At 38.7% G+C, this 25,813-nt stretch overlaps 1 protein-coding gene across 4 annotated transcripts in view; it reads left to right on the forward strand.

Annotated features, from left to right (window-relative positions):
* The window catches only part of LOC132193120 (complexin), a 66,572-nt gene that overhangs the window by 18,839 nt on the left and 21,920 nt on the right, over nt 1-25,813 (forward strand). For 3 of the 4 annotated variants that reach the window (XM_059613524.1, XM_059613526.1, XM_059613525.1), the window contains one exon: nt 6,204-6,311. In XM_059613524.1, coding sequence (XP_059469507.1) covers nt 6,257-6,311 — 55 coding nt within the window. In that variant the 5' untranslated portion in view covers nt 6,204-6,256. Of the gene's footprint in view, nt 1-6,203; nt 6,312-20,257; nt 20,555-25,813 lie in introns of those variants that run through there. The other variant, XM_059613527.1, reaches the window with a different exon arrangement.

Here is a 25,813-nt window from a genome sequence, read left to right on the forward strand (position 1 = left end):
ATAATGATTCCTTTGAAAAAAATTGAAATTTGATCAATATGTTTTTTTTAGTTTAAAAAATTAAATTATTAACAACGTAGATTTACCCAGTTGAAAATTGTGAAAGTCCTAACATTATTATTACTGTATTTTATTTTGTTTTAATTTTTCCTTTTTTTTGAGGAATGTTTTAAATTTTTTAATTACATTAGGCTGCGACGTTTAGCTCTTTACCGACTTTTCCCAGACACACTACTTATTCCACAAAAAGTGCGAGACAAAATCCCTTTTTCCTCTCCTGCGAGTTAAACATCAGAGGCAGCAGCACAGATCTCATTTCAACATTAATTACAAAGCCAGCGCGCTCGAGACAAAAAGCTGCGAAAGTGGGGCGCGCATTTTCCCTTCGGTGCCTTTTCGCGAGGGAAATTGCGCTCAGGGATAACTCGCAAATTAAAATAATAATAATAATCCTGTGCAATAGAAAACATCATTATTCTCAGGAGCGGCTGCATGACGTTTGATTAAAGTGAGTTACACAAAAGGCGTCGGCGGCAGCAACCAGCTGCCGCTAATTGAGAGACTGCGCCACCACCAGCTCCGGCAAGAGTCAAGTGAAAATGTGCTGATCAAAACTTGCAGTACTCGGGGAGGATTGGAGCGTTGGGTGCGCTGAGCCATTTATCAAAAGAAATTAGCTCGGATTGATGGCAAGTAAACAGCGCAGCCAATACGGAATGGTATTTAAAATAACACCAATGTAGGAAGTCAATGGTGACTTTTGTGATTTTTTTTTTTTTTTAATGTAGCACTGAAGAAAAATTTCAGTTCTCAAAAATAAAAAAAAATTAATTACAAATAAATGTTTAGAATACTTTGAGAATATTTAATATTTATTTTAGAATTTTTAAATTTTTGATAATATAATGTTGATTTTATTACAAATTTAAATCAATAATTATGTAGTTTTAAAATTTTTTTTCAATATTTTTTTTATCCTTAGTCTTTTTTAAATAACATTGTAACAAATGGAATTACTTATATTGCTTTAATATATTTGTTAACAAGACATCACTCAATTTTGTCCCTAAGAAATTGATCATAGTTATTTGATATTGATCTGTCAAATTTTTTCGTTTCAAAGCTGAAGCGGCTGAAGCAGTTTTACTTTCCAAAGCTTGCCAACTTTTTTTATTAGTCTTATAAGGACTGCAGTTGAGGATACCTTAAAAGTTCTACCAAAATCTTTGCAAGATTGAAATCAATTTTCTGAAAATCGACAGAAAGCATTTTTAGCATTGAATGTGTAATTTAAAAAAATTTAAATTTAAAAAAGCTTCGCATCTTTCGGAAATTGAGCGTTTGATGTGATGGCACGGGCCGTCCCCGTTTCGAACAGAGAGCGCCTGCCATTATCAGAGCATCGTGTGTTCGTTCGCCCCACTTGAAACGCAATTTAAGTTCTCGCCGGCGTATCTCTCACTCGCAGCCGCGCAGGCATCCGACGCGAGCGAGCACATCATGCAGTAAATTAATTCAATCATCCAATTGACAAACTACTATACACTCGAGCCGCCAAGTAAGTGCGGAGCTGCTGCGTGCGAAATAAATGGCGTCGTGATGTATGGCACTCGGCATTGTGCAAAAGCATCGAGAGGCGAACGATGGAAAATGAGCAGGGCATCGGGATGCGCTCGTCCTTTATCGCGGCGAAACACGTCCGACGCACTGGATATGAGCCATTTTTCATTTCGCCGATCGGCCGGCCGAGTGCAACACGTTATGTGCTTATACCAGTCACGCTGTTAACGGCATCGAGCGATTTCCTATCCGCGTGAAATTTACAGCTCGAAGCTCGACAGCTTTGAAAATTTATACCGTCCGGCTGGAATTGAACAGAGAGAATTTAATTTAATAATATTTGTCGCAGAAGTCGTCTCAGACTTTTGGAATCCTTAACCAAAGAACAATCAAATTGTGTTCAAAAACTTTTGCAATTTTCACCATTCAAAACTTTCTCTGCGCGGGCAAGTGATTTTTGATGGCTTTTCTTATGGCACTAAAATGGCGTCTGTTTGTGTACTTTAGAAAGACAAGCATCCAATTTTACTCTTCTCTGCAAATAGTTCTTCTCTGAGAAATTTATTTTCAATTCTCAATGTCAATATGAAGTTTTTTCTTGAAAATAAATTTATTAAAAATGTTTTGTGAAAGTTTTATTTATATATGAGATAATTAAATTTTCATATTACTTCCTAAACGTAACATTATAAGATGAATTCTGATGAAAATATAGAAGAAAATTTCATTTTTATTATGTGATTTTTCAAACAGAAAATTTTAGCTTCATTATACTATCACAAAATATTTTCTGCTATTTTCAGAAACCCTTATTTCAATTTTCAATTAACAAATTTAATTAATCAGTGTTGCCAACTAACTTGTTAACTGAAGCAAATCACAAACAATGGAACTAATTTAAATAACAATAAAATTCAGTGAGACGAAACGCTTTCTGTGCAAATAATGAAACACTTCATTTTGCACGTCAGCCAAGATCAGGTTCAGAAAACGTGATACGTCCTCATTTGAATTGCAGAGCATTTCGTTTCATTTGCAAGGGTTTCTGACTTCATATTATACTTGATTGAAAGCGGCGTCTTCCTGTCGGCAGGAAAATGGCGAACAAATTCAGCTCAAGTGAATTTCCGCTCGGGCGCAAACGACAGAAATAAGAATTCATTTGAATAAACAAGCAAAATCTAGTTCCGACTCGCCCCATTTGATAAATTGCGCCGCAGGTTGATTTACTCGCATTAAAGACAAATGCCGTTCCATTTCCTGCCGTGATCGATTCCGAGCCGGCGACATCTCGAAAATTAAAACGCGCTCTGCTGCATCACGTAGCTCCAATATTTGCTTTTTGTGCACTCCGGAGTGTGTATCGAATTTGCCGCCGTCCTCGTATGCCTTCGGGGCATTTCTCGCCGTAATCTGATCCGGCCTGAAAGTTGCCTCGGTTTGCCCGAATAATGTCAAGTTCTCGTACGTGCGCTGCTGCCGGTTAATTGAACGTTTTGGCTCCAAGCACTGAAACCAAAAACGGCACAAACACACTCCGTTTAGTTAAAAAGCAATTTTCAGGGCTTTTGGTCCACAGAGGGGAATTGATTGTTACTCGATGCCGCGATCAGCCCGCGGCGAGAACAACCTCTCTGCCTTTGTGGAAGTTCATTGCCCAAAATTGAAATGAGCCGGATCAAGGTTTACACACACATTGTTTAGCAACAAACAAAGCCGATGTGGATTTAACAGTAATTTTTGTACCGCTCATCTTGCGTGGTCTTGTTTTTGTGGAAACATGGCCATTTCTATGCAAATTTGCTCTTGAAATTGAAAATTTGTGGATCGACCCGTAAACAATCCCACGCTGATAATATATTCCGCACGCCATAAAAACCTTGTCGGGACGGAAAATGGTTCCATCTCGCAAGAAACGTTTGTGTTGCGGAGAAGCACACAGCGCGAAACTTTCTTTCCTGCTCTTGCGAAGTTGAGATGTAAAATATTACAACACAATATCAAGTGCGGTATGCATAACATTTTGCTCTTCTCTTTTTCTTTCCATCTCTGAATGTAATAACTGAGCAAATACACGGTTCGCTCTTTGCCGCGTTTGCACAATATAATAATGGTTCCGACTCGAGTCGGCTCAATTGCAGCTTCTGCCTGGCTTCCTTCTTGCCTGCGCGTTGAACAAGAAAGTTGGTAATTTATGGATGAGGCCACACATCAAAGGCGCATGATGGAATTCAGAACGCCAAGTACTAATGATAAAGACCTCCGAGTGAGTCTCAAATTGCTTTTAACTGAGCAACAACGTCAAAATCCTTCGCGAGATCAAATTTCTGGTGCACAGGAGTGCTCACTTGTAACAGCGCAGGCACAAAATTGCAAAACGTAAATCTCGCACCAAGCAATATTAAAATTGATGTTAAATGAAGCTAAAAGAAAGTTCATTCGTAAGTTCAAAACCTCAATCCTTTATCAATTTAATTGTTTTTCTTGTAGAATGCAGGTTCTCAAAGAAATTAAAGGCACTTTTAATATAAGTCTTTCTTTGCATAATTTTTTACAATTATTTTTTTTTCGTCAAAAATAGAATTGTAAATTAAAAAAATGTGAAAATCGCATAAAAAGAAATAATCCGTAGTTGTATTGATATAGGAAACCTAATATTATGACCTTTTTTTAATTACAATATAATTTAAAAAATATAGTTCATTCATTCCAATCCGTTGTTCAAATTAAATAAGAAACGATTTCATTACTTTCACGACAGGATTTGCATTCTGATTTTTTTCCCTTGAGAGAATATTCAGATTTAATCCAATTACATTTTGTTCCCTTGTCATTCTCACCACCACACTTAAAGCATTCTGGTTTCGCAGCTCCCCGAAGATCACTTTAAGTCGGGGACCATCTGCTTGAGTTCGAAACTCACTTTGTTCAACGAGCTCCTCTCTCTCTCTCCGACCTAATCCGACAAATGAAACTGTTTGCAAATTCAACTCTCTCCCTCACACATACACCCTCGCCGGAAAAGTCGAGGGTATGCAACCGGCATGATGGATACGCTGAGCAGGTTGTCTAACTTGGACCGTGCTGGCGGGCGGGCGCTCTTTCGCAAATTAACTCGCACGCAGGCAGACAGATTGGATTCGCGCGCCCCCGCCGACTCCATTCCCGGCAATAAATTTCATCTTCATCAAGCGAAATTTCTATTTAATCAATCCGCGAGTTGAAACATTTCTCTCGGCAGCGAATTCCCCGGCGGAATTCAGTCAAATTTCGCTCTCGGTGCAGCCACGAGGAAAAGTAATCCCACTCGTTCTGATGGGGCCCTCCGCCTTTATTATTACTTTCCTTTTGTTCCTAACGCAGCTGCTACTCGATCCCAGATACACCTAAGTGAATTTTTTATGCCATCTGCTCCGCCCTGAACTCTTTCTTTTACTGCCTGCCGAGGACTCTTATAATTTTTAAACAAACGACCCTCTTCTGCCTTGACATAAATTATATACTTATTTTGCTATTCAATTGGTGCGGCGCCGTATCTAACACGCTCGTTCATCTTGCACAACCGCCGCCTTTGCATCTTAATTTATGCGCATACTTCTCGTGTGCATGTACTTGGCGTTGTTCTGCCGCCATCCCGTCGTAAATTACTCCGAGTTGCGCGCTGCACCCGCTTTTTCCCAGTTTAATAGAATTATCAAGATTCCGCTATCGAGAAGATTAATGACGGCTCGAATGCAAAGTGCACACTGGAGTTCCTAATTTGCAACGTGAAAAATTACTCTCTCAAAAAGCAATCTGTTCTATGAGAAACGCTTTCCCACGAGATAAGAAGGATGTAATCTCCATCTTTAAATTTTTGTATGAAAAATTGTAGGATTTTATATTAATTAATTAGAAAAACTGGTGAATGGAGACTTTTTAATTTTTTTTATTCACATTTACATTATTTGAATTTTTTTCGCACTGAAGAAGATTAAATATTTAATTTCCAGATGTAGCTGTTTTTTTATTATTAAAAATAGGTTATTCAAATTACATTGCAATTGAAACTAAATAAATTCCTTTTTTTAATGCACAAAATCGATGTGAAAATGAATATTGTTGGGGAACGTTTTTCAAAAATCTGATTTTTGCCTTGCCTTCACCATTCATGGTTAATTATCCAAAGTGAGATAATGTTCAGTCTGAATCAGCTATCATTGCCACGGAATATAATTTTTTTCTGAACGTTTCCGAGTTGATAGGAACGTGTAGTATTTCTCTATAGGATAGGATTTTACGCGCAACTGAAAAAAACTCCAGCAGGATGTAATTTCACAATCAGTTTTCCTCCTTTCTTTCCACATGGTGAAATTTCCAACTGTGCAAATGGAAAAGGCTGACGTACACCCTCACTAATGAGCGTGGCGCGACGACTTTGTTAATTTATTCATGTAAAAAGTTTTTCATAACAAAACGCGCAGAAATATATATTAAATTTCGCAGCGGGCTGCTTATGAAATTTCCTCTCATTTCACTCGCAAATTTCTCGCCTGAATGCACAAAAGGGACACATTTCCATACCAACACAAAACTTTCTTCCGTAACTCTCCGCGAAAAAAAGAAATTCTCCAAATTCATTTGAATTTTGCCCTTGTTTGCAGCCGCTGCTGAGCATAAACTCCACTTGACTGTCTGAGAAGAGCAGAGATCGAGGATGGCTGCGTTCGTGGCGAAGCAAATGGTCGGCAATAAGCTCAGCGCCGTCAAAGGTAAGCGAAAACTCGATCTCCCTTTTTTGGCACACGCGGCGGGCGATGAAAAAAGTTTTTTAGCTCGACGAAAACCTTTCTCGCTCGGCCATTTGTCTTGCCATCTATATCCATGCGTAGACACAAAGCGAATCGCAATTCGAGCTGGCAAAGACCTCCCTCCTCATCTGCAGGCGAGATCAACTTTTTTATTCCCTAATACACTCGGAAATTCGATAACTTTTGTTCTCTCCAGTTTCTCCTCGCGGCCGAAAACAACTCAAAGAGAATGTTATGAGAATCAAAAGATCAGCCCGTACGGCCTATTTTGCAACTACCCGTCCGAAAAAATAAAAAAAAAACTTCTAAAGCACATCTGCTTTTTTGAGAAATTTACTGCGACGGAATTCTTTTTCCCCGCCCTATCTGCTGCGAATTTTACGACCGATCGAGCAGCTTCCTCCTTCAAAGTGAAAATAAAAATTCATGTTTACTGCCTCCACTCGCGGGAGGGAGGCGCTTATTATTGCATGCATAATGTACAGAGCGATATTCCGCTCGCGTTGATTTGGGCGCACAAAGCACCTAATCGGCGTTATTGGCAGAGTTTCAAAAAGGATAAGAGGGCGGATTTTAATAAAGCCACGTCAAAATAAACTGAATAAGATACAAGCCCCCTCGTAAGCCTTTACCCATTATGAGATTAAAGCCTCTTTTTGTGGAGGAAAATGCAGATTCATCTATCGATTGGTTTTCTTTTTCTTTCCCCTTCCGGCTGGATGGGCGTCAATTAGTGAAGATTGCAAAATGTTTTGACGTATTTATTGTGCCAAGCCTGAAGGTTTCGAACTGCTTTGAAAATTTCTGAGAACGAAAGAAGGATGTTTACTTTGTTATTTATTTTCCTTTTTCAATATTAAAGCTCGCAGATTAAATAAAATCTTAATAAGAGAGTCAGAAAATGACACAAAAGTTCTCTTTGTTTCTACGAATAACATTATACTGTACATTTTTATTGATACTGATATTTTTTTTAGCTTTATCAACTAAATAAAATTTTTATTTTTCTTAAATAAGTCAGACCCTTGAAGAAGCACAGAAGGAAATTCTCGGTCGAAAAATAACATAAATTTTTAAAGCTTTATAAAAACTACTTTCCTTTTTGTATGAAGAAAGCTCTGGCTTCAAAACTTGCAAAGTATATCTAAAATTTTTCTTCTTAAAAACCTGATGTTTGTTCCTTTTTGATTAAAATTTAAGCGTGTTTATTTAAAACCAACAAACTGATAAAAAGTCCTTTCGTTCACATAAAAAGAGACGATTTTGATGAAAAAAGTCATCCCGTCGCGTGATGACAGATTTGGTAATTTCCTCTGCTCCGCCGGCAGCAATTTAAGAACAATTCAAATCACTCCGGGGTCACTTTGACGAATCCGGCCGCGAAATAAAAGAGACTTTCGCCCGCTGATTGAATCCAATAAAAAGTTTTGCGAGTGGCGCGCACCCCATAAAAGCATTCCGGCAGCAGTTGATCCAATTCTCATCGCTATGGGAAGAGAAGACGGGGAGCCAAATCGCATTAGCAGCAGGTGGAGTGCGGCCGGGCTATAAATAAGAGCGGCCGATTTGCAGAGCATTTCGCCACGAAATTAATAAGACGGGATAAGAAATAATTTCATGGTAAGCGGATGAGGCGTGTGCAGGAATTCGGAGCATCTGCTGGTGGCGAGGGAGGCATCAATATGGAAAAGGGGCAATACAAAAGGAATGCCGGGGCTGCTCATTCTTGGCGCAGCCCAAAGCATTTCCTCTCCTATTGGATTCGAAATCCTCTTGGAAAAAAAAACGCTCGCTGCTCCATTCCGAATAATCTGCAGACCACTTTTGCAGCCCGAGCTGCTCCAGGAAAAATTATTTCCTGCCCAAAACGAGACGCCACTGCCGTCTTTTCCGCACGCGCACATGCGAGAAAGAGAGGCGAAGTAATTGCATGTGAATTTTGAATGTCTCTCTCTTTCTGCCGCGACGTTCTCTCTTCTTTTTTTCCTCTTTCGGCGCGCGTGTTGACTCTGCCAGATCGTCCGAGCGGCGCAAAAAGGCACGTTCGGAGTCGAGTGCTGACTCTTGTCGTTGTTATAAGCATAATTTTGTATAAATGATGATCCCTCGGCGCTAAGGGTGTCCGGAACGTCTACTTTTTTTTAAAACCCGCCTTGCGAAGAGATACGCGCAGGCCGCGGCTGGCGTGTGGCCTGCCCGCATTCTGTGCTCCCCAAAGGGCTGAAAAAGTAAATAGAGGATGGGCGGATGATGGTCAGCCAGCGCGTGTGAAAGCGCCATCTGCGCTTTTTATGATAATAATTACAATGGAACACGACGCGTCGCGCACCGACTAAACACGACTTATGTGGTCGGAAGTGGCAAAAATTCGCACCTTTTGGGAAATGTGTTTTAACAAATTTTGCTGGTTTTGTCTGCTCAAAATGTGCTGTTATGCCAAAATTGAAATTGAACTTAAATTTATTATCATGATATATATTATTTTAAATTATCACATAAATTTATTAAGAAAACAGATTTTTTTTTAAATGAAAAATAGAAAAATAATTAATTTTATGGAGGGGAAAGAATTTATCAAAAAGTAATAGGTTAATTTTAATACAAAAAACCAATTTTTTACGAAAGAATGTTCACTTGAATCCACATTAATAAATTCTGCAATTGAGTAACGAATTTATAAAAAAAAATGTAAATTATTGTAATTTTTGAATTCAAATTATTTTTTACATTATGAAGATCATCTTTTTTGGTCTTATATAGTTCCTGTAAAATAATATAAAACGATTGAAACACATTTACCTTTCCAATTTATGTGGATTCTCCCATATAAAAATTCAACTTGGCTCTTTGAAAGCTACTCTAAATCAAGCGTATAAAAGTTTTTTTTTGTTATTGTGTAAATACACTTTTGAAGTCAGTTAGAACTATTTCAATATTTGCTGAGCAAAATTCAAAGAGACTTTCCTGGTTTGCTCATTTCCAGGATTGTGTATTGATATATAATCGAAAACCTTTTCGCAAACATCGAGCTCGCAAGAACGGAACTCCCACAGTCTATCTCTATTTCCCTGCGGCTATGTTTCTAGAGCATTTCCCTGCTGCTGCTGCTGCTCACACTCGCCAAACTGGCCAAATCAGCGGCAGAAACACGCACGCCGGCGTTTGTTATTTGCTTTGGCGCACAAAGAAAAATGGTTTCTGCATATACATTTTTGCTCATCCCACCCGGGAAACGACGCAGACGGCTCAAAACTAACTCTTTCCGCCCGGCTAGGAAAGAGCTCTGTTGCTTTATCGCGTTTAATGTAACTCACGCCCATTTAGCGTCTCCCAGTGAAAAGGGCAGAAGCGAAAAAAGTTTGAAATTCGTCGCTTCCGCCTCAGAGTTAGGAATTTAATTAAAATATTAAAGCGAGCAAAAGTTTTTCGCGCTCTGGGATTTTTTTTTTTTAATTTTTGCCGATGAATAAGAGCTTGAGTACGAAGTGTTGAGGATGTTCGTATTTTATTTATATATATAAATGTAGCAAAACACGACGAGTGTGTGCTCGAAATCCACGGCTGTGTGCACGGTTCGCGAGGCATTCCTACGCCACTCGTCCGTTGGTGAAGAGCGTGCGTGTATAACCTTGTGTGCGAATTTTTCAGCGCTGTTTCGCTGTTGTTGATACTTTTCAGGTCTGCGGCATGTGAAGCAAACTTGGCGGAAAATTTTACAATTTACGTCTGCTGCTTCCACCTTTTGTGTGTATATTGGATTATCCATCCATTCATAACAAAAACAAAAAGTTTTACTTGAAAACAGAGCGTATAAAGAGGAATGAGTTTTATGCTTGCATTTTTACGGAATTATAAATAAAATTAAATAAGATGTTGGAAATAGCTGGAATTTTTGTTTTAATGAACATGAAAATTTCATTTAAAGAAATAAAATCTCATTAAAATGTAAAACAAATAATGATTAATATTTAAATTTGCTTTAATTGAATGAATTAAAAATTAAATTAAGTGAAACGGTTTCCCTGTTGACTAACAAAATTAAAACAGTATATTTTCCCTGTTGACAAACAAACACATTAATTATATTGCTGACCAATGGATAAATAAAATTAAACTTCAAATAATATGAAACCAAAGAGTTAAACCTTCAAAAATCAAGCCCAGTACCGAAATTTCTTTTAAATTGTTAATGAAATTCAAATTAAATTGTTGCCACTAATTTATACCAACAAACTGGCAAGAATAAATTTTTTACAAAAACCTTCTTGACCTCCATAAAGAAAATGGAGTTAGGTCACGCGAGACGCAAACCTAAAGTAGTTTCAGCCAAGATTTATATAGTATTTACTTTAGCCTCCATACGTCTCATATCGGCTTCATCTGTTGAATTTTACAGAAAATATTAAAAGAAAATTAAAAAATATTGCACGAATTATTACATTAATATTTTGTGCTCTGAAACATATGAGATATGAGGATGATGGCCTAAATTTTACCTTATTTTTTCACAGAGACTGCTTTTCTCTAATCCCGTTTAGTTGTTTTAGAAGAGAATCCGGAGGCCGAGTGCTTTTAATGGCCGCCATATTTGTTTCCATAAGGCCGAGTTATATGACCCTCTTACAATTAGGGATGAGAAAAGAAAGCCGACTTTTACGACCGGTGAAGTTGCCGGCGGAATATTATCTTTTGAGCAAACAATTATTGTTTACATCTCTCTCGGCCCGTCCGTGAAGAGCGAGAGGCATTTTTCAACGTCAAATTTGCAGACGTTCGCGTGCGCCGTGAGAAGGAAAAGTTGCGTGGAAAATGAAGAAAAAAGTTCTCATTTTCGCCAGTGTAATATAGATTACAAAAGAGGAGGAGGAGGAGGAGCAACACACGCGCCGAGTTAATTAGAGCAAAAAAATCAATTTGGCCATATTTTTTGTTTTGGAATTGATGTAATTCCGCTCGAGCGGAATATTCAGTGAACCCTGCCTGCGCTGACAGAAATAACAATGGGCGAATGGAAATTTCAGCGCACAAAGCAGCGAGGGTTCGATTATTCGAGTTTTTTGTTTATAATAAATTAAGTGGCTGCAACGAACGGCCAGAATCACCATTATTATTTGGCCGCGCGTGTCATTTCCAGGTACGAGTCCAATTCATCACGACTCGTATCCAACGGTGGAATTTCCGCCTGAATAATCCGACGTGCAAAAAAGTTGCTTTGCAACGCGCCAAACAAAACGCGCGGCTGAATAATTAATTAATTAAACGCACGGGTCGTCACAAAACGCACCCCGTTATCAGCCGAGGCGCTTTGAGCGGCGCACAAACGGAATACGTGAATATTTCACGCGTGACACGATCGTACTTATTGCCTCGGTTGTTCATATAATCCGCCTTAATAATAATTGCAACAAGAATAATATTTGTGTAAACAACACACCGCTTCAAGCTCTTTGACAATGAGCTCTTAATTGACTACTGAATTAATGATGTACCTGTTTGAAGACGCGTGTTGTTTTTGTGAGAATGGTTTCAAATTTAATGAAACAAAACATTTTAGTGAAATTGTAAGATTAATAAATTGAAAGATAAAAAAATTTAGTAAATAAAATTGATCCTTCAAAAATATTTTATCAAGAATATATTTATATTGATTGTAATTTTTTTTAAATTCACTCAAATTTGTTTGATTAAATTTAAATTAATTTAAATAATTTGCTAAAATGTTAATAAATCTTTTTGTAATTTGCAATATTAAATAAAATTGAAAAATAAAACAATTGATATGAAGCAACTCACATTTTTAATCTACTCAGAATTTGTTTAAATTAAATCTTAATATGATCATTTCCTTAGAAAAGCTGAAATTTTCATAAACCAATTTTCCAAAAACTAAAAAGAGTACGATTTTTTTTATCAAGATTTTTATTCGTTCAAAATATTTTGTCTGCTCTAAATTCATGACATGAATAAAAATCATAACTGGGATCTATAAATATTTCAATATTTAACAATAAGTTGAAATAATTAAGTTTAATCGACTTTGTACCGAGTTTTCAAAGTGAAAATTGAGGCAACGAACACCATGTTTGTGGAAACTCCGTCTTAAAAACAGTTCATGCCCTCCTTGACACGCAAGCACCATTAGAGACGAGGAAGTGAGATGCTTGTAATTCAGCTTTCGCCGCGTTCCCTGGTGACCTGAGCGCTAATTCAGATGCCTCCTTTTTCCAGCGCGCCATTAGCGTGCTCTAATCGAAATTTAAGGCACGCGGAGGGGAAAAATGTGGGTTTTGGCCGGTTTATGAGAATGAATGTGCGACATGAAAAATTATTGAGCAATTTGTCTGGGGCAAAAGTGTTTTGTTTACGTGCCACTCTGAAAAAAGAAAATAATTACAAAAGCTTTAAAAAGGACACTTTGCAATTAATCACTTGCACAAAAATTATTTTATATAGAATTTTTAATTAACTTTTTCAATTTGTCACAGAAATAAGAACTTCAAACGACTCTGCAAATTGTATATGAAACTAATAAAAAATTCTCACGTGCCCGCAAAGAGAAGCTCAGAATTTGCGTTTCCGCCTTTCAGCACCTTTGGCCGAGCTGCACAAATATTTGCACAGAGAGAAACACATATTCGCAAAGGGGTGAGACGGACGGCCGCGTGGAAATGCCAAAAAGCGGCCTGGCATCGATTCGGGTGGCGCGACCGGTGTGTATATTTTAGACATTTTAGCACCACGGCCGCCACCGCTTTTGATTTACAGCTGCCGCATTGACCAGATTAGGTCGGCCGCGTCCCTTTGCAAATAAATTCGGGGCTGTTTTTCACAGCAAGGCGACGTGTTTTTACTCCGGGGAAAATTCAAATTATCAATCAAGTGCACTGGCAGCACGATGAATAGGGACAAAGTCGAATTGTGACGAATTGGCTCATTTGCGAACCCGTTATCGGAAACCAATGATTCTCACTTTCGTCCGCTCAATTCTGGTGCGTCACTACGCTTGATGAACCCTCTTTAGAATACGAACGTGCGTCTGCACCCTTTTCGCCGATAAATAACCCTCTCCGGATTGACGCGAAAAACGACCGCCAAATCGCAGGCAAAATATTTATTCACCCCTCCCGCACAATTGGCTGTCGCGAAAACGCAATCTCACTACTTCGAGTTTCGATTTTCCTGCACAGCACACACCGTTTCGAGTGAGATTTCAATCCGAGAGAAAAAAAATATGCCCCAAAAGAAAGGATCATATCTTTAACGAATATTAATGAAGCCGTTACATTTGCGAGAGAGCAAAAAGCACTTTTGTCTCGAATGGGCGAGAAAAACGAAAGATGATATCGGGTGGAGAGCGAGCGAGAAAATGTCAGGAGTGGTATGAAAGAAGAAGAAGTGCAACTCGCTCTCTCTGGCTCTTGCAAAAAGTTTTTACCTTGTCTTGTAATTGATATTGCGTTGCCACTTAAAAAGTTTAAACTGGCATGGAGCTCTGGGATTAATCTCGGGAATTAAGAGCGTTTTTGCGCTTCCCAGGAAGAATCACAAGAAAGAGCTCGCTTCCGACAATTCCCTCTGCCAGATTGCAATTAATGAACTTTGAGAGCTGCCTGGGCAAAAAAGTGAAACTTTAGTTTTAATTAAAAATAGAAATACATTATAAACTAGAAAATTGTTGTCAATATTAAAACGCCTGCAAGTTTGAAAGGCAAGTTTTCAGTCAATTATGAAATTATAATTTTTTAATTCAAAAAGTGTAAAAAAATAAGAATTTTAATAAAGTTTTGTGAAATAAATATTTAAATCCCAATTCTTTATAAAGTTTAGATTAATTTTAGAACATTCAAATCAATAGTAAAAAATTTCCTCTGTGATATATAAATAAACATCGACAAGTGTAAAAAATTTACCATGCAAAGACAACAAAATTATACCTAGGAATTTCTTAACTTCTGGGGTGTTCTTATAAAATGTAATTTGAAAAAAAGTTACCATACAAAATTTCTTTGGTTTCTTATTGGTCTCAAAAAAGTACAAATTTTATTCCTTTTTAAAAGCACCGCATAAAAAAATTTCGCAGAATCGATCAACTCCTCCTTGGAAGCTGAAAACCTGGTTTCTAAATGCTTCAAGGAACAAGGGACCAGCAAGCCATTTCCTTGTAACGGTGGCAAAAAACCTCCCGGAGCAGTTTTTCAAGACAACTTTGCTGACGTCAGAAGCCCCCAAGACAAGGGGTGCAAAAAACAAACCCTCGTCTGTAAATCAAGACGCTCTGTATTTCTCAGCCAAGGTGAAACCGATCTTGAAAACGACATTAGTGACGAACTTTTATCCCGGGGGTGACCACAGGACAGGGTGCGCAATTAAATTTCAGTTAATTGCAGCGAGGCCCCGACCGCAAAGTGCTCGGCAGAGCTCGAGGGCTGGCACTGATATCGGACTCAAGAGCTATTGTTTGGCACACATACACACGCGGCTCTGCAAAGGGACGTTTTAACTGAAATATTATCGATTGGGGATGAGGCTCGGCGCTCTCTCATCGGGTGCACTGCAAAAACGGAATTTGGCGGCGCGCCAAAAAGGCGCTGGGAATAATACGGAGGAGCGCGCGGCCTGGTTTCGCCTGCTGCTCTTCGGCCCGGCGCGTGTTTGCCACTGTCAGACCGATATTGAATTTGTAAAAATTCCTCAATGGAAAAGCGGCGCAGGACGATTTAAATGGGGCTTGAAAGACGTGCTGCTCGGCGAAATGACAGCCGAGCTCTTGTCGACTCTTTTCACTTCTCGTTCCTGACGCGTTTTGTGCCGCGGCTGATTTGGAATCGCGATTTCCTCCTCGCTTCTCGCTACACCGCTGGCTGCTCACTCAGCACACACACAGACATTGATATGCTACCAGGACACACATCCCGCGCATTTAATTTGAATATCAAGCACCCCTGTGTGTGTGTGCACATAATATTATACCCCTCGCCGAAGCCAAGTCATGCAAGCTTGGCCGGGTCAATTGATGTGTCCAAACTGGTCCATGCCATGGTAGCTGACGGTTCACTCATATAAGGAATTGACATGATTGAATCGGAGCTCCCTTCAAATAGCATGAAAATAAATATTTATATTAATTATTCCACTTATTGCAGAATTTATTCAAACGGGGATTCATTTTTCCTAATTTTATTTCCAGTTTTGGTTTATAAATAAACAGAAAATACACTAAATACTATCCAATTTTTTTAATAAAAACATGAATTTTTTTCCCAAATTATAAAAAATTCGTTTCATCTGGGGTACAAAATTGTTGGTTTTATCTCAGATTTCCTTTGCTAACAAAGACCATGACTGTTTATAATTAATTTTGGGCTTTCAAATGAAGTCTATGAGTTTAAAATAGTTGCATATTTCAGTAAACAAAATAAAAAATTGATTGAATGATAAGTTTTTTTTATCAAAAAATTGAATTTGAAAAAAAAACCATCTGTAAATTACTTTGAATTTTTTATGATACAAACTAGAAGTTATGCCAACGTCTGCAAACCTCCGATTCTGGGAGATATACCCACGTCTGATGGTTACGAAGGTTAAAAGGAAAAACTCGACTGGTGTATCTTTGAACTTTGTAAAAACGTAACCATACGTTAGGAGCAGCAAACAGACCTTGGTGCTGAATGAGATAGACATTCAGGAAGGCAAAAGGCCATGTTTTTCCAACTCTAAAATAAAGCTTCTCTGTGCTGAACCGTTTCCATTGCTACGACTATCAGTTGAAATACTTCCGAATTTAAGTGTTGGTTTTAGCGGAGATAAAAATATTTTGATGTAAGAAAAAGTACCCTATTTAAACTTAATTTTTTGGCTAAAAAGTTAAACACTAATAATTTGTTATATTTATCATAAATTTACTTATTACTAAATATTATAGAGGAAAAATTATGATTTACACACCATTTTTTATCCTTTTTGCATGCACAATAATAATACTTACTGATTTTGTATATTTTTTTCTTTTTTGAAGATTTTTTAAAGAAACATATAGCAAAATATTTATTTTTTCCTTTGTCTCTCAATAGCATTTCTAGTTGCTACTGACAATGAATTGAATAAAACGTTGACGGAGAAATTAATACCATGATACGATTGGCAAACACTCCGTACATAAAATCGATAGCGTCAGTTGGGCAACCTAAGCACTTTGGAAGTAGAGATACACAAAATAATGACAGAATAATACAGTAAATTAGAAATAAAAAAGTCTGTGAGAAATGACGTCAATCGGCAAACACGTTTATCGATTTTAAATGGCATTACGAATCAGACAGAGGACGTTGAAAATGAATGCCGTGAGGTGAATTTTCGCGCATTTATATCGACGAAAAAAGGCGCGGTCTGAGAACAAAAACGGTGTTTTTTTCTCTCTCTGGTAATCTGCAGAGGCGCGGGAGCAGCTCAATTTCGTTTTATTTCGCTAGTGGAGAAGAAGAAAATGCACGTTTGATTGAAATCTCCACGTCCCAAAACGACGCAGCATATTGCACAGCAGCTCGAACACATGCAAATAGGGCGTGTGAATGCGAGGGTGTGCGGAGCAAATGGCATCCCTGTCATCCTTATCAATCTTTATTTGCAGCCCGGCGTTTTCTCCTCTAGTAAAACACGGTGTCGCGTTTTATGGAAGCCTGGCTCGCTTCTTATTGTTATTGCCTCGGAATGTAAAAATCAAAGTTACGCGCCGCGCTTTATTGCACGGCCGGCCTCCCCAAAGCAAAGTCCGCCTAAAGTGAAAAGTGACAAAAATAAGCCCGAGGAATGAACCATAAAACGAGCAGTAATTCAAGCGGCCGCCTCGGGGAATTTGCCTGCTTTAATGTGCAGCGGAACGGAACGAAACGAATTCAGCCGGTGCACCTGACAGTGACACAAAGTTCCAGGACTCGGCACATCCAATTTCCGGGGCCAACCCTTTGTGGCTTTTGACTTTTGCACGGATTTCAGAATGGAAAAGTCGCGTGCATAGAGAGAGTCAATTAGCGCTCGCTGAAATATAATTCGCCTTGGGACTGGGTTTTGATTTGAAATGTCACTCTCGTCCTCCGCTCTCCCCGCAGCAGTGAAAATCATTTCAGAGAGTGATGAAGAGATTCGCAGACGTGACGAGTTTTGCAGCTGCAAACTTTCGCTGCTTGATTAATTTAGCGAGTGATAAGATGAGCAGAATTTAACCCGTTGATGGAAGAAATCAAAACTTTTCACACAAAATTAATGTAGGGGCTATAAAAATTTTATAAACTTTGGTTGTCATTTTCAAACGTTAAAAACAGACGGGATTTGAAGACCGACTTTGAGATTTAAAAAATCATAGATTGAATACAGAGGTTCTTCGGAGATTTGAAAATTTAAATAAATTTATAAATTAAATTAAAATATTTTATCAAAATTTGTAAGGTTGATTTCTAATTTATGGATCTCGTCTCTCTGGGGAAATATTTCTCCATCTTTCTTGTCGGTGTTAATAATCGACGGAAGCAAAAAGTGCGTTTTGCAAAGTGAAATTAATTAAGCAACAGGAGTTGCCAGACCACAGTGAAAATATACAAGGCCGTATATAAGTGGAATTTATGCGGTGCGTGCGTTGTGTGTTTAGTACATGCGTTTCGCCATTTGTTTCGGTGGTAATGCGACAAAAGTGGGCGAACCCAGTCACTTATTCTCTGCTCACAGTCCGCGACGTTTGCTGCTCTGCTCAAATCGGCGCAACACAATAAATGTAAATTTCACAGCTCAAAGGGTTTAATTAACGAGACGCTTATTCTCTCGCCGTGCACCGGTGGTGCTGCCGCGCGACTCCCCTTTCCAGCTTCAATCGGGTGCAGTGTTCGAGTGTATAATTCAATTTGCCGCGAGTGCCGTGACTAATTTTGTACATTTTAATTGCACGGAAAGGTCTCAAACGAAGTTTCGCGACGAAACTCGATCAGCGGAAAGCGAGTCGCAAAGAGAGTGGCGCGAGTTCAAAGGAAAGAAGATCAAATGAGTGGCAGGTATCGCTTTTCCTCGGAATTTTTCGCACTCTAAGTTGCTCCAGAGAGACAAAATTCAACTCGGAAAGTAAGGAGAGTTCATAAAATGTTGCTTGTATATTTTTTAAACGTTTTATTTTGAAGGTATAAAAAAGTTAAAAGAAGTTTTACAAAAAAATAAGCAAAATGAAGCGCAATCTTTAACAAAAATGTGTATTTTATTAAAAATTGCTTTGATTTGACACTGTTTTTCGTTTTCACATAAATTATACATATTTTTTTCCATTTGAATTTTCCTCTAATCTTTAAAAAAAATTTGTTGAAGTTAAAAAAAAGTAAAAAGTTGTTCAAAAAGTTTGCTGCAATCGAAGTATCAGATAGTATTTTAAAAGAGTTTCTAGGGTTTTTCTTTTTTCTATGGAAGCAATCTTTATAGATTTCAAAGCTAAGTCAGTTTTTTTATTCACCAGGAAACTTATCAAAGCCTTCTGCTTTTTCAACATCGTGCAAGCGTTGAATCTGCATTTGACGGTGCTCTTAATCCAGTTTTAAAATGCAGGGAAAAAATTATTTTCATCCATACTCTCAGCGGAGAAAAGCGTCTGCACTCGCGCGGCTTCGCATTATCCAATACCATTTTTTGTACAGCGCCAAATCCATCCCGCGATATATAATAGAATTTAACAGCTGCGCAGTAAAGCCGGAAAAGGCCGTAGCATGAAATTTTTCCACTCGCGCGCCGTAAATATGAAATTTTTAATAATCGCCCGCGCCAGACGCAGCATTTATTCTGGGCACGCGCGCACACACTGCAGCACCAAATGCAAGCCCGGGGCGATGAAATTGGTCCCGGCCGGCGCAGCCAGAGTCACTTTACTAATTCCACCGGTCGGCTTGACCTAATAAAGAGTGACACCTCGGCACCGCACCAACGGCCCTCTAACACAATAATAATGGACGCGCCGTTTCATCCCCTCCGTCAAACCCTCGCCCCCACTACTTGCTGGAAAAAAAGCTTTCAGGCCTAAAATTTGTGATAAACCGCGTTCAAAACAACAACCGGTTTTTGCATTATTGCAGTCTTTAAAGATAATTTTTTTAATTATGATCAGTTTATCTGGATTGTTATATAATTACAAAATGGTTTAATTCGTTTTAATTATTGGAAATTTAATTCATTTTGATTTTTAAAATAGATTTAGAAATAAAAAAAGCAAAGTTTGCACAAAAAAGAAGTCAAATCACAATAATCTTGTTATATCTTTGCAAAAAATAAAAATAAATAAATAAAATAAAATTTTAAGAAGTTGTTTTTCGACGAAAATTATATTATATTATTTTATATTAAATTCTACTTAATTTCAAAGCCGTTGGCTATGCAAAAACTGATTCTACTTAGATAACTTTTAGGTTGTTCATTATGGTACAAACTTTAATTTTCCAGCACAATATTTTTTATCAAAGATTAAGCAGGAGCTTGTGCATATCATTATAAATTTGATCCTTGCTATATTTAAATGAAATATTTTAACTTTCTAATTTTAATTATAACATTTTATAATATTTTTAATAAAAAAAACTTTCTTTTAAATAAAAGGAAATTATTTAATGGAACATAATTTTTAAGCTCTCAGCTTTCTCATATAATATTTTGAATTTCATTTCGTGATAGAAGATTTTTTAAATATTTAATTTTTTTTTTTTTTTTAAATTGAGTAGAGAACTTATGAAGCCTCTCGGACGGCGTTTTCGCCCGAAGCCCGACTCGTGTCGCGCCGCGGCAAATCAATGCACGCGGTCCTTGTGCTCCGCGGCAGGGGGTGGCGCCTTCGGATGTGCTGGGGCGCAGGCCCTTGCGGCAGGGTCGGCCGCCTCCTGAATGCGAGCGGCGCGGCGCCGCTCACTCGCACACAAACACCCCGACCTTCTTCTCTTGCTCCTCTCTTTCTCTCTCGCGCTCTTCTCTCTTCACTCTTCTGATCTCAACGACAAACAGCAGCGCCGAGTATAATTTGCCCGCTCGGCAAACATTATTTTCGCTCTCAGCTCCGATGGGCCGATAGCGACATAATTCCGCAATCAATAGCGGACGCCACAGACAGACGGACGCTTTAAGAGAAAGAGGAGTGCATGAACTTTGTACTCGTAACGAGCCACTCGTGATTTAAGCCAACATGGACATCCTAGGTAGGCCTTGTTTCAATTCTTCTTTCTCTTTCCTGTTCTCTCCTGTTTACACCCCTTCTCCCTTTTCTGGATGTGCATAAATAATTATTCCGCATAAACAAAACGTCAGCATTTTACGATTATTGCCGCCCTCCTCCTCCCCTCGGCCGAAATCGCTGCCGCATTGTTTGCCGCCGCTCGGTCGACGCCGCCGCCGCCGCCGCAATCCGCATGATCATTGATCATCTCCATTGTTGGGAAACTAACTCGGCACTTCTCTCCACTCACTTTGCGCCCACTTTACTGCTTTCCCGGGACCAAACTCGATTTGTGAGCAACGAAGTGCCCAGTCAGGCAATTGCAATTTTGTATAGGAAGAAATCGAGTTTCAAAAGAAAGAAGTGCTTTTTTTTCTGTTAACAAGCAAAATCAACTTTAAAGACAACAAAACGTTGAAAAAAAGAGTGGTAAAAATAACAGAGAGGCTGATTTACAGCTATTTTGATTTCTTTGTAGAAATAAATAATTATTTGCCCTGTTATTGAGTAAAAAATAATTATTTTCATTATTTCATCTTAGTCTAAATTTAAATTTAGGCAAAAAATCATATTTAATGTTTTCGGCAACTTTTAATTTCTTTTTAACTTGAAACAAACTGCGTAGGTGCCGAGCGAAAAGTTTAGCAGATTTCCGCTGAACTAATGAGGTGATCGGGCCGAACTTTGTTCGAGCTTCCAGCTCAAATTAAAAGTTCCCTCTTTCTATATTTTTCTCCGGCAAACTTCCAGCTCGTTTAAAACATCGGCTGCAGAGCAACTTTTCGTATGTGTGTTTTTTTTCACTTCAGCAATGACACTGCGGCGCCGCATTGATTTTCCATTCATGAGTTATTCAAAAAATCGCAGCAATATCCCAAGGGTCGTCGGCCCAAAGTATATAGCGGCGAATTCTTTGTCTCGAGAGCTGCAGACTTATCAAACTTTGCCGGCGAGCACTCGAAAGACCTATTTTGCTTGGCTTCCTTTCGATCGATTGGTTCGCGCGCCCCTCGGCTCCCAAATCTCGAGGCTCAAATGAAGCGAGAAAGTCATCATCGCGGCCACGAAACGATTTGAATCTGCTGCTAATTCCCCTTTTCAATTAAAATGCACCTGGGAATTCGCCATTCAAACTTGCTGCAGCGCTCAAAGGGCGCTTTTTATTCAACGGGGCTAAAGACGGCAGTACTGCGGCAACACGCCAACTGCAGCATTTTCCGCCCGCCTCCCTCTCGAAAAATTTTATGCCGCCGCTGCTTATGATGCATGCACCCCTTTATGCTAATTAACGCCGTCGGCCGAATTAAAACAGGCTGAGAGAATTATCATTAAATCGCGCCGGGGATTTTTTTCCGTTCCGTCTGGCTGGAGTTTCGAGTGCGTTTTATTTATTTTAACATTGGTCGTGTTTTGAAACGCGTTTTTGCACGCCACGCTGAATTTGTCCACGCAAATCCGCGCCCGAGTGTTTATATTTGAAGCATTATTTTTTTTAATTGGAAAACGCAGCCGGCCGTGAGCGGCAAATAAACTCGGGTGTCTTTTTGATTCTCGTATAAAAATTATTCATTTATGTATTTTTAGTGAAGTTTGAACATTTTTTGTGCGGCCTTGTTTCGACGACCTTTGTAAAAGGCTGTTCTCATTTAACTTTGTAATGCGACAATTAGGCGCACGCAAGCCACGTATGTTAATCAATTATTTGCCCAGCACAATGCACTGATTCAATTACAGTGACAAATCAATTTTCAGCTTAATGGACGGGAAAATTCGACGCTAAGGTTTTTTAACTGTGACGTGTGAATTTCCTTTTAATGGAATTTAAATGAAATAATAATTAATTTGGTGCTTTAAAACAGAGAGCAGCAAAATTATAACATAATCATTGAATTTTGGGCACTTTTTGGAAAACATGGTAATCCTGAAATATTAAAATTTTAAAATAAATGAATCAATTAAAGATAATATCGGATAATATTAAATATTAACTATTTGAAGAGATATTTCTCATCGTGATTTTAATTTCAATTTCAACATTTTTGTATTCAAATCACGCATTTCTTTTCTTTTCTTTTCATCGTTAGAAAGCAGAAGTACTTTATTTTTATTTTTGTAGAATTTGCCTCAATTTTTTTTGCAATTTTTGCAATTCTTTTTATTATTTAAATCTGCTTTGTGGAAAGAATTGTGGCAGAGGTCGCAGTTCGCAAAACAATGTCAAGCGACCAGAGACTACTCGGGACTCATTAATTATTCATCCAGCGTGATGGTGAGAGAAAAATCAAAATGCAGCGACTGGAGAACACGCAAAATTAAAACATTACGCCCAAGCTAATGGGCGCCGAATGCAAATTCGTCGTGCATGCGGCGCAAATTCCAAATAGCCCCATCTAATATGCATCCCGAGGCAAAAACGGAGCAAATAAAGCGGCGAGCCGGCCGACTTTTCTCTCCCACGGCGACACACCAGCCGGCCTGCATGTCAATTAGCCGGGCCGCGTATGCAAATTGAGCGCGACCCTTTTTCGCCGCGACACGAATCGCGTTTCAAAAAATGGACTGCCGCCAGATTGATTGCTGGCGGCTTTATCAATATATACGTGCGCAACCCCTATGTATGTGCTCAGTAATCGGATAATCCCTTAATGCAGCTTGTCGGCGCTCGAATAAATGCCCCGCTGCCTTTTTAGGTGAAAAAAAAGAAAGTTCGGAGCCAACAATGTACAAGCGCCCCTCGCCCATAAATAACAGCGCACACATGCTTTGCATGCCCCCGACATTGTATATGAACTGCGGTCGAAAACGGCTAGGCAACCGTTGCGTTGCTGCTGCTGCACTGGTTGCATAACTACGGCGATCCCGACCCGCTCTGGGGCCGATACCGAGCGGGCCGAGATCGTTTTATAACACGCTGTGGCTGCTGCATTGTAAGGCCATGGCACCACTTTCCGCCATTTTTAAATTATTCATTCAAACCAAGTTTTTTCTTCCCAAATATTAATTTAATAATGATAAAAATTTTAGAGAATACAAAAGTTCTGAACTTTTAAGGGTAAATATTAATTACATATTTTCATCAATTTCATTGTTCCTGGAAATTAAATTAATAGGAAAAATATAAATATACTTTCAATGGGCATCAAAAGCTTTCCCTACAAGAAGGAATTAATTAAACTGTTTCATTAATTAAATGTATCAAGCAATACTTTTCTGTTAATTAACTGTTGAGCCTCGTTTTTATTACATAAATTTCATTTCCAAATCTTAAATAAAAATGTATTCTTCTTCCTCTGGAAATAGTTAATTTTTACTGTTAAATAATTTCAGTAATTTGATTCAATTCAAGCGATTATAATTTCCATCGTAAAGGTAATTAAGTTTCATTATAATTTAACTTCCATTATTCATAATTGTCTCTCGGTTATTTATCAGCAAAAACTTTACAGAACTGTGAAGCGTCGTTCATGTCGAAATTGCTCTCTTGACGGAACGTTAAAAACAAGTTGCAGGGGGAAGAGAAATATATGATAATTGCCCGCGCTTAAACGCAAGCAATAATTATCAGCGAGAGACGCGCGCAGCCGAGAGCGTATTAGCATGAATAATTGCTCTCAATTCGAGAGAGACAATTGCCCGCAGCGCGCGAAAAGACGCACCATTACCATAGCAATTATGAGAAGCCGCGGCTTTTGCTGCAGCGGACGGATAAATGTGCAGTACATTTCGCGCGCCGGTCGCCAGCAGCTGATCGATGTGCGAAATTTGCTCCGGGTTTCACGCTTTGTTTGGCAACCGGAATCGCAATGCCTTGTTTGATTTGCCTCTGTTTGAACTGGCGTGAATTCGTGCCTAATAACGCAGAGCCAAGTCTCGCACAAGCGAGTGCTTCTCAACCAGAGCTGCGAGCGGCGGGCGGCCCTTGATTAAGCAATTTCACCCGACCAACGTGCTTTATCTTTTGGAAATGACGTCTGCTTACGCTCTAAATACTGCAAGGATTCGTTGGAATTTCTAAATATCTTAAAATTTTGATCTTTTAAATGTATCAAAACAATAATATTTTAACTTGAGAACAATTTATGGAAACTTCTGAAAATGGAATATTCAAATTTATAATTTATTATTTCCAGATGCTGAATTCGTTAAAAAAGAAACCTGCCAACAATAATTTTATGAAAAATTACCCCCTTAAATTTTATTATGAGACAACCCTGTTGTTTCATCTTCCTTGTAGGCTGACTAATAATTTAAAAATTTAGTTACAATCTTTTGAGTCCTTAATTTATTTTTAACTTAAAATTTAATCCAGTCTTTTAAATAATTACATTTTTTTTATAGCTACTGGTTTATGGAAGGGTTGCATATTATATTCATGTTTTAGATTCCGCCGTTCAAAATTTCAGATCCTTTTTATTATGCTCCTCCAGCTTTCGCAGCATTAAAATTTATTGGCAGACGCTTTCGGCTTTTTGCAGAAAGTTAATTAGAATTGTGCAAACGGCTCAGCCATTTGCCCCCTATAAACATTACAGTAGGTCTGCGGAAGCAGCGGGAACAAATCACCCGGAAAATTCCCAACGCAATTGCTCCGCCAATTTAAAAAGAACCGGTGGAAATAATCAAAGAAACGCTGAAGCAAGGAAAATGCTGGGCACGTCGTCTCCCCTTTGTCTGGCTGGAGGGAAAGGAGAGAACGCGCCATAGTCTTAATAATTTAAAATCCGGCGCCTTCGTTAGCAGAGTAAATATTAATTTGCCTCTTGCGCTCGAGATTTCCTCAATAATGAACTGTCATGCTGCAGTAATTGAATTTTAAAAGCTGTCGCGCGTAATGAGAAAGTCGATAGCTCACGAAGAGAAGAAGCCGTGCAAAGATAGAGAGAGGGCCACTGTTGCGCGGAACCGCGAATCGATGTGAAATCATTAGCCGCGTGTGCACCCGCAAAGCCTCTCAGATTGCTGCCAAAAATTCTTATCTTTCGAGTGGAAGGGCGATAAATTTCAAACGCTTGTACGTACAAAAAGGAACGAGCTGCTTTCTCTCGGCTGATTCATTATTTGGGCTTTCATTCCGGCTGTGCCAACTGCGTCAGACATACTTTTCTGTGAGGGTAAAAATCGTTAGTGCTACAATTATATTTAGTTCAAAAACTAGATGAAGAGTATTTACTGGTCCTCTATCGCGATTTAGATAATTTTTTATCGTTTGTAAATTCACACGGGGCCCAATAAAGGAACATAA

This window comes from Neocloeon triangulifer, unplaced genomic scaffold (genome assembly GCF_031216515.1).
Source record: "Neocloeon triangulifer isolate White Clay Creek 2 clone unplaced genomic scaffold, ASM3121651v1 ptg000003l, whole genome shotgun sequence".
Classification (NCBI taxonomy): Eukaryota; Metazoa; Arthropoda; class Insecta; order Ephemeroptera; family Baetidae; genus Neocloeon; species Neocloeon triangulifer.